Source organism: Parasteatoda tepidariorum, chromosome 8 (genome assembly GCF_982258835.1).
Source record: "Parasteatoda tepidariorum strain Cologne lab strain chromosome 8, Ptep-v5.0, whole genome shotgun sequence".
Classification (NCBI taxonomy): Eukaryota; Metazoa; Arthropoda; class Arachnida; order Araneae; family Theridiidae; genus Parasteatoda; species Parasteatoda tepidariorum.
The window spans coordinates 94,243,475-94,262,786 of record NC_141762.1 but is presented as its reverse complement, the minus strand read 5'-3'; the positions used below and the strand labels follow the sequence as shown (position 1 = coordinate 94,262,786).

At 32.3% G+C, this 19,312-nt stretch overlaps 1 protein-coding gene across 2 annotated transcripts in view; it reads right to left on the bottom strand.

Annotated features, from left to right (window-relative positions):
* Positions 1-19,312, bottom strand: part of LOC107447734 (monocarboxylate transporter 10) — a 62,612-nt gene that overhangs the window by 18,583 nt on the left and 24,717 nt on the right. For both annotated transcript variants that reach the window (XR_015435954.1, XM_043049973.3), the window contains exons 2-4: positions 12,077-12,438; positions 8,245-8,370; positions 5,220-5,336 (exon numbers count right to left, since the gene is read on the bottom strand). Coding sequence is in view for 1 of the 2 variants with exons in the window: in XM_043049973.3 (XP_042905907.2) it covers positions 5,220-5,336; positions 8,245-8,370; positions 12,077-12,438 (605 nt within the window). In the remaining variant the exon portion in view is untranslated. The remainder of the gene's footprint in view (positions 1-5,219; positions 5,337-8,244; positions 8,371-12,076; positions 12,439-19,312) is intronic.

Here is a 19,312-nt window from a genome sequence, read left to right as displayed (position 1 = left end):
AGAGGGAAACCACGAAAACCTCCCACGGTAAGGGGACTCTAACCCATGATCCGTCCATCACTGAGGATATTTTACGTCAGGATCGGTGCAAGCCGGATGCGGGATCGCATCGACCAGACATCGCTGGGATTTGAACCCGGTTCATTTCATTGGAAGGTGAGCGCTCTATCTCCTGAGCCATCACGGTGAGAATTCACAGTGAGATTATGCAATTGCATTTGAAAATTTTTATCAATATTGTCAATCTACGATATCTCACAGTGAAAATTCGGTCAATGAATAAAAAAAGTTATTCTATATGTCTATTCTAGCCCCATGTCCCTTCTACTCCCCCTCTTCCCTATATTTTTCGAAATGAAACTTTGGTTCATGAACAAAATTTATTATGGGTAAAATAGCTTTTAGTCATGCGCAATAGTCAATTGCTGTTGATCAAATTCTTTGATTTAACTATTCATATCTTCATTTAATTTAAGCACTCATGTTTTTACACTGAAATAAAAAGTTTTTTTTAAATGTATCAATTTATTTTTTGTTCAAAATTAAATTTAAATTGTGTTTTTTTAAAATCAAAATTGAAAAAGTGCTCTTACAAATGACTTTGTAAGGAAAATAAATATTTAAGTCAATCCTTACTTTAACAATACGAGTGCTGGAGCCGTGATGGCTCAGGGGTTCGAATTCTAATGGTGGCTGATCGATACGAATTCCACATCCGGCTTGCACCGATTACAGTGCTGACGTAAAATATCCTCAGTGGTAGACGGATCATGGGTTAGAGTCCCTTTTTCGTGGTTTTCTTCTCCATGTAACGCAAATGCGGATACATTATTGTGGGTTAGGGCGCTTTTTCAGACCTAGGAGCAAAATTCAATCGCAAGTAGTAACCCGGAAGCCTTACGATGAGTTTTAACCTCTAGCGCCATCTGCTCTTAGCTTTATAAGGTTAATCCTTCATAGTATATGTTGCTTTAAAGTTTTGAGGAAAGAAGTTGTACAAATGATCAAGAGAATATAAGTGGTTGCTTTATAAGCTCTGATCTTATAAAGCGACCTCTTTTATTTTCTTGAAAGCGTCGTAGAAGAACACTAAATCATGAAAAGTTTGTTAAGCACAAAAAATACCAAGATGAAATTCATATTTTTTGAAACTAAAAACCCAAGATGATAAGAGTAGAGGGCCTCCTACGTCAGATAATTTTTTTCATATTATTTACGTTGCTAAAAGTTGCTGGTTTCGTTTAAAACGTGGTTTTTAAAGCGACACTTGAGTCAAGGTAAATGTAAATCACTTTTACACTCTATGCACATTTTTTTCTTCTGAAAAGTGTAACACGATAAGCTTGATAAACAGAAATATAATATTTTTAATGTTAGCTTAGACTTTTATTTGAATTCATTTCTACAATATAAGGTTTGAAAACAAAGAGGCTTACGTATATATACATCCGGGTGACGCATTAACCATTTAAAGGGTCTTTTTTTCTAGCAATCTTATGTTAAAAATTTTTTTTGACTGAAATTGATGGATAAAAGAAATTTATTTACCATATTATCTAAAATTAATTTAAGTTTTAATACCATTTTTTTTATGGGAGCTATGTTTCCAACTGGGGGCTAATTAAAGGTAGAACATCTTATGCTTTGCATTTCTCTTTGCTTGCATGTAATTTATTTTTATTTATTTAATTTTTTTTTTGTCCCGCAGTGGACTGATAGTAAAGACATGGTTCCCAGTAGAACACCGAAGTGAAGCATCACTGGCTTGGGTCAGCAAGTTGCTGGGTGACTACTTTGATCAGCGTACATAGGGACTGAGGGTGCGCGGTATCGGTCCCCGTTAAACTGTTCTACCGTAAAATGCTCGACTTCGCGTGCAGGTCGTTGGGCTACCAAATATATATATATATATATATATATATATATATATATATATATATATATATATATATATATATATATATATATATATATATATATATATATATATATATATATATATATATATATATATATCACAGTGTAATGTGATAAATGACCGTACAATCTGACAGCCATTATTGAGAGTTTTATCCCGCAGAAAAGTATTTACTAATCTTCATTAAAAATTAAGCATACATAATTTTACTCTTAATTATTGTCATATCCGCAATAGAAAATTACATTTAAAAAAATTTCTTTGAGTGTAAGTTTTTGTACTTTGTATTCAAAAATAGTTTATTGAGATATTAGACTATAGTTTTAAAGATAATAGTTTACGTTTTTAAAGATAAGAAAAATTTATTCAATTTTAGAAACAAAAAAAAAAAAATTAAATATTTTAATTACAGTTACTAAGCGTTGTGAGTAAGGCATGTTCTAGTTGCGGGGGTGGCATTTAATTAAAGTCGCATAATTTTAAATTGAACACAAATATAACTTGAACACACTATTAATAAAATTTATGTAAAAAATAGTATGCTGGAAAATATGTGAATGGCAACAGTAACTATACCTTTTATTTACTTGTGTGAACCCCAGTTAATTAGCCTCATTTAACCATGGCGTACAATTGTTTATTAATTCCGTTCGGAATGATAAGTTGTTGCTCCTTCATGAAAATATTTTTGTAAATGATATGTGATTAAGAAAATAAATTAAAAGATAAGAATTCTGCTCAAATAAAAAAAAAAAATTTAGAAAATTTTTCATACAAGTAGAATTTTGATACTTCATAGCATTTTTTTTTAAAGTTTTTGAAATAAATATAATATTAGAAGCAGATTTCTTGCATATCTTTACTTAAAAGAATGGATAAGAAAGAAAAAAAGAATCATTGAAACTGTTATTTTAATGTTTATAAAGTTAGTGTAAAATGTAGGCACTGAGTTTGAAACTAAACAAAATTTAGCAACTAACTTTTCCAAGATTAAAAATTTTAATTCATTTCAATAAAAATATTTACTATTTGTTATGTATTTTTGGATTTAAGTACTATATTTATTCAATTTATATGTTACAGGCAAAGTTCGAAATCCGGCATTGTATATAATGCTTAGGCATTGTATATAATGCTTAGGCATTGTATATAATGCCTAAAACTAGCAGGCAATGTATGAAACGATTTATATTTCACACATTTATTAGGCATTCCATAGAATGCCAAATGAGAAATCGGCAAAGTATAAAAAGCATCTCCGATTCGTTTCGTAATGTAATGAAATGTCATTCAAGCCTGCCATGTTGCAACAAGTAGGTTAATTTCTTATTTTCTTTATATGAAAATTTTGTTTCCCTTAATAAGAAAGGCATAACTTATGTTTTGCACAACTTTCATTTTTCCTTACGCATTTTGAATAAATTTTTTTTAATGGCCCTCTCATTATTTTTGCCGAATAACATTTTTGTTTTTTAGAAATGCACGTCATTTAGATAATAATCTCATCAAGGTGTTTTTTCATACTTTGTCTAAATAGTATTTGTCATTCTATAGAATGCCTAGGTGTTACATATAATGCCTAGGGAAAGTGTGTAGTACTTCTCATATTTCATACCTTGCCTAAAAACATCCGGCATTATATACAATGCCTAGGCATTCTATAGAATGCCGGCGTTTCATACTCTACCGGTAACATATACATTAATTAGTTTTTCAGAAGTAGGAACAGCTTAAAACTATTACTGAATCCTTGGAAACAATTTAAAGAAAAACCACTTAAAAATATAAAATATTTACAAAAGAATAATAAATATTTAAAAAATATAAAATATTTACAAATTTTTTCTTCTTAAGATAACTTCCTAATAGCGAAGTGAATTTTCTATTTAGCGAACTTTTCCTAGAAATCCACTTTTCTTATTTCCCAAAATATTTGAGAACATTTCAAACTTGTTAATGCATTTTATGGGGAAAATGACCTTGAATTGATTTTGGAAGCCACTTAACTTTTAGAGAAATCAGTAAAATCCGTTTCTCTTTTTGTTTGCCTTTCAAACGAAAAACTCTGAGAAAATTAACGGATTTTATCAGTAGCAATTAAACTTAAGAGCGCATGTGGTAATGTATGTTTAAAATTACTTTTATAATAAATGCAGCTATAATTTTATATATAAATTTAGCTTTTTTTATGTTGAAAATGTATGTAGCATGATAGTGCAACACTTAATAATGTTTTGCTCTATTCTTGCTTTTCATGCAGATTTCTTTTATGGTTAAGATTTATAAAATAAATATTAGATACTAGTTAACAAGATAAAGGTGTATCAATTGCTATTTTAATTATGTCTAGTGTTTATGAATTTAAAACCTGTTTCGCGTTGTTTAAGTATTTCGAAAGGTGATTTTTTTTAAAACGAATTTTGAATATAACAAGCTTATTATTGGGATTTAGCGACATCGTAAAATAGAGGTCCGACTGTATAGTAATTAAAGAAAATCTACTTTGCAAACATTTGTACGTGTTATTATTTCATTCATTATACAAGTCACACTCGCAATAAAAACTTAGAATACTCTTACACAAGCAAAAATTGAGAAAAAAAGCTATTTTTTTTAAATTTTATGGAATACTTATTTAAACATTATTATCTAACATAAAAAACACAGTTCACACAGATGTTATAATTCGCAGAATTGATTTTGTACTAAAAGATGAAACTACACCAGTCACACCTGTAAAATGTGGAAATTTTTTTTTTTAAATAATAAATAAAACACAGGGCATCTTGCAGATTTGTATTAATGTAAATGTAAGTGATCAACGTTTAAATCCATAAAATTTTTTAATTGATGCTTTTTAGATCAGGGCGAAATAAAATGAGTTAGCTTAGATGAAGCTAAAGGTTTAAAAAAATAACTAAATATATTTTTGGTTAAATCACGTGTTTCGAACAGCATTCTGATTTAAGTTGGTGATCAGTTTTGTTTCCATCAACAACATGTATTTTTCTTTAAAAGTAACATGCTTCTTCCATGAAAACACACAAATAATCTGTTACATAAAATTTATAGTTTGTCTACGGTAAGAACTCCTCAAGTCTGAAGCTGTGGAAACAAGAATAGCACATTTCAGGGAGGGTAGCTTCTCTTCACTCTATGGCTAACACAATATACCGAAGAAAAATATTCCCTTTCTCTCGCCGATCCGAGGTTTTGGCTCGGGTTCAGTGGGGGGAGTTCTTACCGTAGATAAACTATATATGCTATATTTAATTCATAAAAAAATAGGGAGCATACTCACAAGGTGTACGTAAGGCACAAAATATCCGAAGAGAGCTGATGGGATGGCAAAAACCCACAAGAGGTACTTTCTGTTCCTCCATATTGACAAATCGAGGCAGTTTCCAAAACAATTGCTCTGCAGACAGATTGAATAAAAAACGAATCAGTTGATTGGTCAACGGTTATTGATTCAAAAGTAGTGAGTTTAAATCAGTGTTTCCACTTAGTAGATTTAAATAAATGATTCAATTAATTGATTCGAATCAATTAATTGAATTAGAGACACAGACGGTGACTCGAATCAATATGTTCAAATCAGTGTTTTTTTTAAATATTGATTCGAATAAGTGATTGAAGGGATTTCTTCGAATCGGTTGATTGATTTAGGTACTGAAACAGTGTTTCGAATGAGTATGTTCAAGTCAGTGTTTCGAATCAGTTCAAATTTAATCGATTCAAATTTATTATCAGTAGTAAGTATTTATTCAAGTATTTCCTTCGAATTAATATGTTCAAATCAGTGCTTAGATTAAGTTGATTAAAAAATTATTCGATCAGCTCATTCAAGGGAATAATTAGTTAAACAGCTTATTGTCAGTTGATTGGAATCTTTAATTTGAATAAATGATTCCTTTATAGATTTAGGAAAAAAATAATTTCGCACAATTATTCGGCTATTTGAAGAAACTATGATGGACTATTATCGAACTTCTGTAAATTGTGAGTCAATTACTGAGCCCGGTATTGAGTATTGAGACCGGTAATCAAGTACAGTTGATTTGAGAACTTTTTAAATGAAGCAAACAATCTTTTTTATTGTTTTGACAAATTACCTTGACAAACTAATTTAATTATTCAATTATATGATGACCAGTTGATTTCTAATGTACTGAATGAATTGAATCTTTTTCTAATTGAGAGACCTGGTGCAAGAACTAGTTGTCCTATGTTTTTTCCCCCATAGAAAAAAAAAATATTTTTGACTGTGGACAAGGATAATATAGCGGTTTCGATTCACGCTAGAATCAGGAACAACAGCAATTTTCGCCCTTTTGCAGGGCCCGACTTAAACTAATTGGAGCCAGGAGCAAAAACTTCTTTGGGGCCCCCCTTTGCTTCACTGCTTCAGTAATGAAGGTATTTAACATGGAGAAATTTTAAGATATTTAATTTTAGAGTATTTAAATTTTTCACCTCATTATAGATAACAAGAAAATTGACTAGAACCTAAAATGGCTATGAAGTCCCTCCCCCTCCTATGGTCAAACGAAATATCATTCTGTTCTGTTCATTTTATTGACTTTCTGATAATTCTAAGTCCATCATGCCGAATGCCGTTTTCTGATTGTTAACTTTGTCGTCGAGTAGCGAAAAATTCATATCCTTGCTGACATTAGGGCTAAATTCACGAAATTACAATGACTTAATTAAGCCAATCAGAAGTCTGTATTTTTGCAAACATATCGCATTCTGCAATATGTAAAAATACAGGTTTTTGATTGGCCAAATTTGTCCATCGTAATTGCGAAAATTTAGCTGAATTCCACCTTAGAAAGCCATGGATTTACGAAAGATAGATTGTGTTCATAAGATAGATTAATAAAGAAGCTAACATAAAATAGAATTATTTTACACTGTAATGATATTTTGTTTTTAAAAAAGTTCATTAAAGAATGTAACGTAAAATAAACTTGGGGACTCTCTCTAATGAAGGGGTCCGGGGCAACTGCCCCGTATGCCACTGCTTTAGTCAGGCTCTGCCCTTTTGTGTTAAAAAATTGAGTTGGCAAGAAAGTGATTACGATTTTTGTAGCGTGAAATAAAACTCAATTTACTCTACACAAAAAACTTTAATTATATATTTTCCATATTCTATTTGATGACCTTCTGGTAACTTCATGATCTTGCATTTGTAGGACTTCTTGTCTTTATCAGCAAAAACTCAACCAAGTGAGATTCGAGGGCATCGATAATATTGAATCTTTCATCAGTTAAAAGATATTGTAAATTTCAAAATACATGATAATCCGATAGAGCAAAGTCGGGGCAACATGGAGAATCTCAAATTTTGCTCCACCATGCACACAATATTAGCGACACGTGCGAAATTATTGGAGCTTGGTTGGTAAGTGACATATAGCATCATCGTGAAGTTACCAAAAATATGTCACAAGATCATTGAACAGAATAGAAAATATTTAATTTAATTTTTTTAATAGAAAAAAGTGAGTTTGATTTCGTATTAAAAAACCAAAATTTTCTCTGTCCAACTCAATAGTATGGTAAAGCCACATGAGTCCATAGTTAATTTCGCTTGGTTCTCACGAGCAATTTGAAAATCTGGACGTACGTAACACCAAACTCCTAAAATATTTTAGATTAGTTTAATCCCCAAATATTATTCAAATATTATTAGAAGAATATTACATGATGGCTGGAATAGCCTGGTTGGCAGAGCATTGGGCCCATATCCAAGAGGTCGTGAGTTCGATCCCACCGGACGAAGACTCCCCATGTACAAAATGGTGACTTCAAGGTGACCAATGGTCCTCCCTCCAAGTTCCCATACCGCTATGGGTACTGGATTGGAGATCGATTGTGCTCTGGTTCAGTTCAAAAATACGATCTACGGATGGATAATGTATGAATGTGGTCTCCCTATCAAACGGATTGTGATGTATGTGCGGGATAGAAGTTGAATTCGTGTCCATAGATGGCGCCACTGGAAAACAATAAGAAACGTACCCCTTTACCTTAAGTAGGCTTGTCAGTATTCACATGTGGCATAAGACAACAACAACAACAACAAAAAGAGCCGTGATGGCTCATGGGATAGAGCGTTTGCCTTCCAATGAGGTGAACCGGATTCGAATCCCAGCGATGGTTGATCGATATGAATTCCACATCTGGCTTGCACCAACCACAGTTCAAGGCTATGGAGTTGAACAGTAGTAGTCGTAAATCCAAAAATTGGATCAACTGTTCAACGACGGTTATAAAATATAAAATAATATAAAACAACAAGCAGAAGATTATATACTTACCGAATCTTGCAGGCTCTCCTCTGAGGAGTTTGTCTCATCTTTCTCTGTTATTCTCTGGTGTTGTGATAGAATGGGCCGGAATGTGAGAGCACACAGCATGACAGAACCCATCATCACGGACAAAATCTAAAAAAAAAAAGAAAATAATAATAATTTGAATTCTGCATACATGCGGTTATTGTTGATTTACGACAATCTAAACCATGATACAAATTTACAACATGTCAAGGTGCATATTTAAATACGTAAGAAATTTATCTGTTTATTTAATGTATTCTTTGAAAAAAAAAATCGAGGAAAGAAATTTAATCGGATCACTCGAAATCACGTGACTCTAATGTCTTGTCTTTAAAAAGTATAAAAATGTCCCAATTAAAGACGGAAAATTATATTCCCCAAATAAAAATGAATTAAAAGAAAAAACAAAATTTTATTTAATTGTGAAATTTAAATTTAATATAGTCCTCATGGAAGAATGGGTCAATTTGGTTCTCGTTAATATTTCTGGATTGAAACCTAAGGACCTATTTTAGAAATGTAGCAAAAGCTCTTTTCATTATGGATGGTCACTTAACTATTTGAACCATTTTATTGTACCATTAAACATTAAATTAAAAGCCTTGAACTTTTTAGTGAAAATTAAAAATCAAAATACTAAAAATGCTAAAAAAAAAAAAGGTTTTTTAAATTTTTATTTTTACAAATAAATGTTTTATGTGTATAGTTATTTAAACTTTTTTTTTTCACCTATCACCGACCAGCATAGACCAAATATTGAATCCTTACTGCTGGCTTTAATTAATGAACATTTTATTTTATTTTATAACCGCCATTGAACAGTCGACCCAATTTTATGGGTTTATGACTACTAATGTTCAACTCCGTTGTCTTGTAATTTTGAACCAGATCCAGAAGACAAGGGAACTTCAGGATCAAGTATTGGGAAAAATTTGCTTTCGTGGAGGACTTTTTTGATGGAATTAACCTGCATTTGCCGTTACATGGAAAGGAAAACTACGGAAATCTCCCACAGTTAGCCTGACGGCAAGGGGACTTTAACCCGTGATCCGTCAACCACTAAGGATATTTTACGTTTTGTGGTCGATGAGAGCCTGTAGCGGAATTTGTATCGACCAGCCGTTGCTGGGATTCGAACCCGGTACATGCCCTACCCCCTGAATCATCACGGGTCTAATTACCTAACATTGACTTATGCTATTCTATTTTATTATTAATATTTTCTTTTTGCATGTTTTAACGAATTTTCATAAATAGTGAAACTTAATCCGAAATTTACTACAATTAATTAATCTTAAGAAAGTGCTCTTAAATTGGCAGATATAATTAATTGAAAAATAACTACGAGTGATGGTCACTAAAATTACATTTGATCATGTGAGAAAAAAAAGTGAGTCGAAAGTATTGATTATTTTAATGAAGTTTAAAAATTCTGATCATCATTAGATATGTTCCATTAAAAGATTACTTAACTTTTTTCATCCATTACGGAACAAGCTTTCGATAACCTTACAATCGGCTTTTTTCAAGGTCTGTTTTTCCGACAAAAGATGAAACTTATTAAAACGAAGGTCACAGACATAAGAAGATGAATGACAACTACTTATCATCAGGAGTTAGACTTTCTTTAGCCTTAATATTGCATTCACCCTTAGCATTTCACTTTTCATCATTCATTTTCATTAATTCAGTTCCCGTTCGCAAGATTAACTGCGTTCATTCGGTTTATGTTTGTTCTCACGCTACTCAGCATCATCTCGAGCATTACCTGTCTCATAATAGCTGTTATAAAAACTGCGATTACAAGGTTTTCAGTTATTTTTAGCTGTCGGGGCACTGATAATGCTGTTTCATAATTGCTCTCAGGTTTATTGAGGACATTTTAAGTGAATACGAGACTCATTACAGAATAATTAGAAGCAATAACCTTGAGGACACCTGACTAACACGTGTGAAATGTTCCTAGTTTATATTATAATTACTTTTATGGCATATAAATGATGATTTGCAATATTTTTATTTCATAACCGTCGTTGAACAGCCGACCCAATTTAGGGTTTACGACTAAAAATGTTCAACTTCGTAGCCTTGTAATTTTGATAGATCAAAAGAAGACAAAAAAAACCTCCTGGATCAAGTATTGGAAGAAATTTGCCTACGTGGAAAACTTTTGATGGAACTAACCCGCATTTGTGTTACATGGAGAGGAAAACCACGAAAATCTCCAACGGTTAACCTGACAGCGAGGGTACTCTAACCCATGATCCGTCTACCACTGAGGATATTTTACGACAGAACTGTGGTCAGTACGAGCCGGGTGAGGAATTCGAATCGACCAGCCATTGCTGGGATTTGAACCCGGTTCACCTCATTGGGAGGCGAGCGATGTATTTCTTAGCCCACCGCGACTCAAAAAATAATTCTATGATTAAATAAACTAAAGAAGTTACACACAACAAGAAAACATCAAAAAATAATGTAATATAATAAAAGACTTATATCTTTTAGGCTAACTGAAAAATCAAGTTATTTTCAGTTGTCATCGGCATTATATAGTTCTAGTTAGACTAGCTGATGGGAAAACTATTCAGTGTTTTCTAATCTGCTTGATATTTTTAGGCTCATTACAATCAATTAATATGCCTTTAGGTTTATTCAGATATGGGAGAAAAACCACTCAATTACACGAACTGAATTTGCTTAGAGCAATAAACCTTTTTATAATAAGCCTTCACTACTCCGGGCTTTTTTCCCTAAATAAGTCAAGAAAATTTATCAATGAATGATAAATTTCCAAACTATCCTAAAGGTACGAGTTCTCACTAGAATAAGTTTAAGAAATCGTTTGATTGATTTTTAAAAAAAATATTGCCCATTTTTTCAATTAGTCTAGCGTGCAATAAGCCGAATTATCAATTAGGCTATTATTTATAGATAAGGTAAAAATATTGTAAGATCTAGTACTGTTTTTTTAGTGTGCCTATGTATTTAAAGATGAAATTTATTAAATTTTTTAAAGATGAAGTTTTAAAGAAAAATTCTTTTATAATTTAATGTGACAAATTGCCCGAAATAAATCAGGCTAATAATTGCGAGCGATAAATAATGCATAGTAACGATGTGTTATTCATTCGTCGAGAAATTGAGGAAAATCTTTCTTAGATTAAATTATTATTGCTCAATTTTCTGCATAAGTGCTCTCAAAGGCTGCATTCCCAAACACAATATCCTGCATAAGTGCTCTCAAAAGCTGCATGCCCAAACACAATATCCTGCATAAGTGCTCTCAAAAGCTGCATTCCCAAACAAACTCGCAATGTAATTTTAAGGTTTATATCCAAATGAAATTTAAGGAAGAGTTGTTTAGAACTGCAATGGGCACAAGGCTATCGGGGGAATTCTTGCGAGCTTCTTTATGGGGCACTAAAATAAAGTATTATGAATTTAATTTCATATCATAATGCAGTATATAACTTCATTTCACATGGGATCAGGGGCACAAAATCGGACATCTCACTTCAAACCAAGCGAAAGTGCTAATCGAAACTTATTACAAATCTGACAAGATTTCGAAGTATGTGAACACACTTTTTACATAACTTACTTCAGTCCACAAAGTTTTAAAGTGGAGCTCAATTGTTTAAATAAATTGCATGAAATTGTTTACGAATATTGTTTGCTATTTAAGGACGTATAACTTTCGAAATTTTAATATTTTCTACGATGAATACTGTATGTTAAGTTTCTACCATACAGCATGTACCAAACAGATTTGCTTGAACAGTGATGAGTTCAACTGATAAAAAAAAATTACTTGTAGAGTGGCTGCAAGTTCTATCGTGTCCAGAAGCCGAGTGAGGACAAGAGGCATGACCATGGTGAAGACTGAACTGCCGGCAGTTACCAGTCCGTTCACGAAACCAAGTCTCCGGTGGAAGTAGTGTCCCAGCACCACCAGGGACGGGGTGTAGGCTAGGGATGCACCAGATCCGAGTAGGACGCCGTACGTGATGTATAGGAGCTCCAAACTGTTCACGAATGAACTGGCCAGCATGCCAGCAGTCGCCATCAGACCCCCTATGAAGGCCGTCTTCCGAATGCCCAGTTTGTCCGTCAGTATACTGGCCACTGGCGACAGCAGAAAGGTCATCCCAATGGAAACAGATCCTACCCATGCTGAAAAAAATAAATACATAAAGTTAAAAATGTGTGCTTCTTTTGCTGTAATTCACAGTTTAAAAAAAGGTTTAAGTTAAATTACAATAAAAAAATACTTTTCCGCACACGGCTTGCGCCGACCACAGTGCTGACGCAAAAATATCCTCAATGGTAGATGGATCGTGGGTTAGAGTCCCCTTGCCGATAGGCTAACCGTGGCAGGTTTTCACAGGTGTCCTTTCCATGCAACTAATCGCGGGTTAGTTCCATCAATAAGCGTTCCACGAAGGGATTCGAACCCAGGACTTAAGTATGCTTCCCCTACCCCCTTCAACAGTTGAGTTCCATCGACAGGAAAAAAGCCGCAATCGAAGTATCCTTCAACTTTTAGATAGAAAATCAAATTCTTTCGATAGTTGTAAAGTGTTCCCTGTTTATTTAGTTTTAATGTAGAATTGGCTTAAAAAAATTGCTGTCGTTCGTGATGGCTTTGAAAATGTGATGAGATTTTTCAACCTTGGGTAATTGCACTTGAGAAAAAATAACACTTCTTAAATATATATAGTATAGATAAATAAACAGCTGAATCAAGGATGATAACAATTTGGGATTCCGCTGATAGATTTTAATCCTTTCTTTTATCTGAGATCATTTCACCGAGAATTGCGTCAGAAATATTTATTATGGTAATCTATCTAATTTTACAACTACGGCTTCTACTATAACAATCAATCCGCATTAATAGCAAGATATTTATTATTCTATCTATGATCTTCAAGATATCTTCTAGTTAAAATAAATATTAAGTAACTATTAGAGTTAAACTGCAAATAAAAGATTAACGGATTTGATAAAAAAAACGCTTCCTTTTTCTATCCTATTCAAGGACTGCTTATATATAATCCATAATACTTTTTCGTGATTTAGCGCTTTCTCTTGATGGACAAGAAAGATAAAAGTAAATAGATAAGAAGAAAGCTTTACGAAAACTAATTTGAAGAAAATAAATACCAATAATAACACACATCATACTCAAAAATAAATATTTAACTTTGAATTCAATCTTTAAATTTGAGTTTTAAAAAACACACATTTGTAGAAAATAATTAAGCATCTACTTCCTAATTCCAGGAATTTGCTGTAGATTTTCAAAGCAAATGAGCATTTTTTTTTTCTTCTTTAATTGAAATATAAATTTTGGTAAAACGGAATGAAAGTTTTATTCTTTTAATGAAAGCTCTTTATCTACACCAAAACTTCAAAGCCCGAAACTACTAATGCGTTTCATATAATCTAATTTTCTCAGCCTTCATGCATCTTTTATAGTTTATTTAAATTATAGTATTATAGACTTAACCACTCCTTGTTATCGCTGGAAGATCCTCAAGACTCTCAAATCGTTTCCCTCGATCTTTCGTCCTAGTCTCGTTTAATGTGGGCTTTACCTGGCCGCAACAAGGCTACCGATAACCATTATTGTTAGAAGCTCGTTTACCTGAATTGGAAGCTAGAATTGCAGACCCATGTCGGATTTTCTAGTAAGAAACTGCTTTCATTTACGTTGCAAAAGCTTCAAAGTGGTGGTTTTTAAATAATAGGGTGTCTGAGCCATGATGTCCTAGGGCAGGGATGGTGAAACAATGGCACGCGTGCCATTTATGGCATGAGACAATATTTTGGGCACGCTACCGATCACAATTGTTATTACACTATGAATTGTTATTACACAAATGGTATTAGACTATGAAGCATATGTAACAATTAAATTAAAATTCACAAAAACAAACAAAATAATAAAAAATTATTAGTAAAAAAATTAACAATTAATGCTAAAAAACAATTAATAACCGTAAAAAACAAGCTAACAATAAATAAATAGCAAAAAAATTAACAGTCCTGCTTAAACTAACATCTTACAACCTAATATAAGTTATTTGTCATCTAATCTGCAACAACAGAAGACACACTGATGTTACTTTAAGTTGAGTTGTTTTAAGATATGACAAAATGTATTTTTTTTTTCAATGTGCGAGTAAATAAAGAGTTTTGAGTTGATAGTATTTAGTATTATTATTTTCCCAATAATCATGAAGTCAAAATTATTTGACGGCACGTCTATGACCTCATTAAGCAATTTTTTAGAAAAATGGCACGTTGGTGTATAAAGGTTCGCCAGTCCTGTCCTAGGGGATAGAGCCTTCCAATGAGGCGAACCGGGTTCGAATCCCAGCGATGGCTGGTCGATATGAATTCCGCATCTGGCTTGAACTGATCACAGTGTTGACGTAAATTAGCCTCAGTCGTACACGGATCATGGGTTAGAGTCTCATTGACGTCAGGCTTACCGCTTTCCTCTCCAAATGCGGATTAGTCCCTTGAAAAAGTCCTTCACGAAGGCAACATTTTTGTACATGATCCAGGAGTTCCTTTGTCTTCCAGATTGGGTTCAAAATTACAAGGCTACTGAGTTGAACATTAGTACCTGTAAACCCAAAAAATTGGGATGGCTGTTCAACGACGGTTATAAAATAGGGTGCCTCATACCTTTTCTGAAAGAAAACGCGAATCCTCAATCCTCTGTAAAATTGTATATATATATTTATATAAAAAGAAGTAATTTCACTTTCTGACAGAATTAAAGATTTGCCCACATTGACATAATATTGATGTTATTGTCCTCCTAGGATTGATATTTTGGTTAAAAATGGAAGTGACTTTATTTCGAGGGGACACCTTTCCCTCCTTTTTTACTCTTTTCCTGTCCAGAAGCAGAAGGGTATGTATGTAAGGGGGTATGATGCGTAAGGGACTCCTTGTAACTATATGTTCAACCATAGACTTATGTAATATATTTGTTTGGTTCTTATTGGTTTTCTTTGTATGTAGTTATTTCAAAAAATTAACATAGTTTCAGTTAGTTGGGACTTATTGTAAAAACTTGCAAAAATTGTTAATTATTTATTGATTTCAATAATTTTTATCCAGGTGGAAAAATATAAGTGAGCCATTTTTTAAAAAAAAGTATGATAACTATTAAAATATTTGACTTATTTGTCCGTTCTAAGGCCTTAGACAAGATGATATATAAAGTTAAGAAATATATTTTTCAACAAGTTTAAAACACTTAAACAGTGCCTTTTGTTTCCTTTGTGAAAAAGCTTCGGGAAAAAAAAAACAATTTTTCAAAAAAAAATAAAGTACACAGCTTTTGCTCCATGATTTTGAGTTTTATGTGTCTATAATTCTGAGAAGTAAATAAAAATCATTGTTTTCTTTGAGTAAATTAAGTAAAGGTGAATAAAAGCATGTGAAGCATTTCTCCCTTTGTTTACAATCTTCTAACAGATAATGACTTCACTAGGAAGCCTTTTAACATGATGGTGGTTTTTGTAATATGAAGAGATTGTTTAATGACCTGCAGAGAAGGTTTTTCAACCTTTTATCAATGTGGAAATCGACATCATTCAAGTCATGACTGATAAGCATCTAACTTTAATTAACTTATATCGCAAATCTTGATATGTTCCTTTAAAACATAGCATATAATTAGTTAAACTTTCCAAAGGAGTCTTCTATCAACAATTTAGTTAAAATACTGATAGAAAATTGTGATCATTTAATATGTAAATAAGGTTGTCAGTACAAAGTCTAACGAATTTTTGATTGGATAAATAGATTCTTCGTTCTCAGGATTGTTTCGTGAGAATAAAGTGGGAGAATGTCGACATTACATGTAACAGACATTTTGGATCCGTTGAAAGATAAATATCTTTTTCGCAACAATGTCAGAAAAAAAGGAAAGCATTGAATAATAATATCGTGCAACATAACAATAAAGCAGGAGAATGTCAACATTACATGTAACAGACATTTTGGACCCGTTAAAAGAAAAATATTTTTTTCGCAACAATGTCAGAAGAAATGGAAAGCATTGAATAATAATATCGTGCAACATAACAATAAAGCAGGAGAATGTCGACATTACATGTAACAGACATTTTGGATCCGTTGAAAGATAAATATCTTTTTCTCAACAATGTCAGAAAAAAAGGAAAGCATTGAATAATAATATCGTGCAACATAACAATAAAGCAGGAGAATGTCAACATTACATGTAACAGACATTTTGGACCCGTTAAAAGAAAAATATTTTTTTCGCAACAATGTCAGAAGAAATGGAAAGCATTGAATAATAATATCGTGCAACATAACAATAAAGCAGGAGAATGTCGACATTACATGTAACAGACATTTTGGATCCGTTGAAAGATAAATATCTTTTTCTCAACAATGTCAGAAAAAAAGGAAAGCATTGAATAATAATATCGTGCAACATAACAATAAAGCAGGAGAATGTCAACATTACATGTAACAGACATTTTGGACCCGTTAAAAGAAAAATATTTTTTTCGCAACAATGTCAGAAGAAATGGAAAGCATTGAATAATAATATCGTGCAACATAACAATAAAGCAGGAGAATGTCGACATTACATGTAACAGACATTTTGGATCCGTTGAAAGATAAATATCTTTTTCGCAACAATGTCAGAAGAAATGGAAAGCATTGAATAATAATATCGTGCAACATAACAATAAAGCAGGAGAATGTCAACATAACAGACATTTTGGACACGTTAAAAGATAAATATCTTTTTTGCAACAATGTCAGAAAAAAATAGGGTTAGCATCGAATTATAATATCGTGCAACCTAACAATTGAGCCCTTTTTCTGTCCGATTTGAATTAACCTTTTGAAGTAACCCTTTTTCCAGCCAATTCCGGCCTGTTGTCAAATTGAGTTTAGTGGCTGAGTGGTCATCGGGCTCTTTCACCAGGAAAGGCTTTTCTTCAAAGTTCTTTCAACGAGGAAAATAAATGATAAACATGTCTCTTACACCTATATAAGTAATTTAAAGTAAGTAAGTTAGATGTTTCCATTTTAAAATGGAAATTTTCTTTTCTTTTCTGACGTTTTCATCCAATCTGAAAGTTTTCCATAAGGCATTGTCATACTTTTAATTTTTTCATGTTTCTCTCATCTTAAACATATTACCCCTTACTGTTTTTAGTTCATTTTATTGGCTTCTGTTTTGTGTTTTTCCTCAGAATTAGCTTTCATGAACAAAAACCGTTCTTTCCCTTTAATCTTCAATTTCAATAGTTTTTGAGTTCACTGATAACACTTACAATAAAAACATTTCGAAAATATATATTTATTATGTAGTAAATTGCATAATATTAAATGCATATTATAAAAATTTTATACAAGAAATAATTATTTTTTTACATAAGACAATCAAAAACCCTTATTGCTCGTAAATCAACAAACAATTTTTTTACAATTCTATATCTCACATAAATAACGTTTCTAGTTAGAATAAAAAAAATATGTTTACACTATTTTTTATCAATACTATGAAATCGCTCCACTTATTAAAAATATCCTGACCACGGGGTTGAACTCGTAATACACTGACCTACCACTTACGTATCGCGTGAAATTTGCGTTAGTAAACAACCCTAAAAAACTACTTTTTTTTTATTTGGGAGGGGGAATGAGGAAATGACCCGGAAAAATGGGACATATTGAGTAAATGTTTTGATAACGGGAAACTACATTTCCGTTGTATCTTTGAAATTCGAAACCATTTTTCTGAATTACTCTAGAATTGATAACAAATAAAGAGGGCAGAATCACTTAAAAAGAAAATATTTATAATCCATTATTCGCGATTGATTTTATTATTTAGATTTTTACCTAAATATAGACTACAGATTTTCGCCACGAAATACTTTATAAAGGGGAGGGGGGAAAATGAACGTAAACTGAGATAATTTTTCAGTTTCTTCTCACGTTATGAATTTTACTTTTGACACTTTAAACCTAAAAGAAAGGAATGGGAAGATAAGTTTTGGGGCGGAAAGTAATAAATTATGGTTCGGCGAAGTTTAATTTTATATTCAAATTATATTATATTCAATTATATTATATTAAATTACATTATATTCAATTATATTATATTCAATTATATTATATTCAATTACATTATATTCAATTATATTATATTCAATTATATTAAATTCATATTTAGGTTATATTCAAATGAAATCATATATATTTTACTGCAAAATAGAACAAAAAAAATTATTGCATGCAACTTAAGAGATAATAAAAGGTGTGGGGGTAGTAGTTATCGACAAAGTCAACCTTCATCTATGAAAAGATACCCCAACATGGAATCAAGTTAACATGTCTTATATACCAGGGAATTGGAATCATATTTTTGTAGTGGCAGATACAGTACACCTCCACCAGAATTTTATCTGTGATAGAATTCGATGAATGGGATACCACTAGTTGATTCATTGCTGTTTTGTGAGAAGCCGGGAGAGCTGTATTAAGATCACCGTACTTTTTTTTAGTGCTGATCGTGAGAGCTGTCGTGGTCACTCCTGTGCTGCCTTTAGCAGTCCAGTGTATACGTAGTACGATATGTGTGATCGAGACTGAGAAGCAACAGCGTGAGGAGGACATTGTCGCAGTCACAAAAAGCAAGTCAACTGTTTAATGGGGATCATCCACATAGAAGTAGGCGCGTTCAAATCGAAGTGGGCGCTACTGTTAAGATAGGCGTGTTCATATCAAAGTGGGAGTTTCTGTCAAAGTAGGCATGTTCACATCCCTTCCGGGTCACCAATATGGGGATAGTAGTTATCGACTATGCCAACCTTTCTCTATGAAAAGCTACCCAAACATAGAATAGAGTTAACATGTGTTAAATACTAGGGAATTGGAATTGTATTTTTTTAGTGGTATACATACACTACGAAAGGTATTAAAGAATAGTTATTTATCATCAGATTACTGTTTCATCAGGTTACTGTTCAGG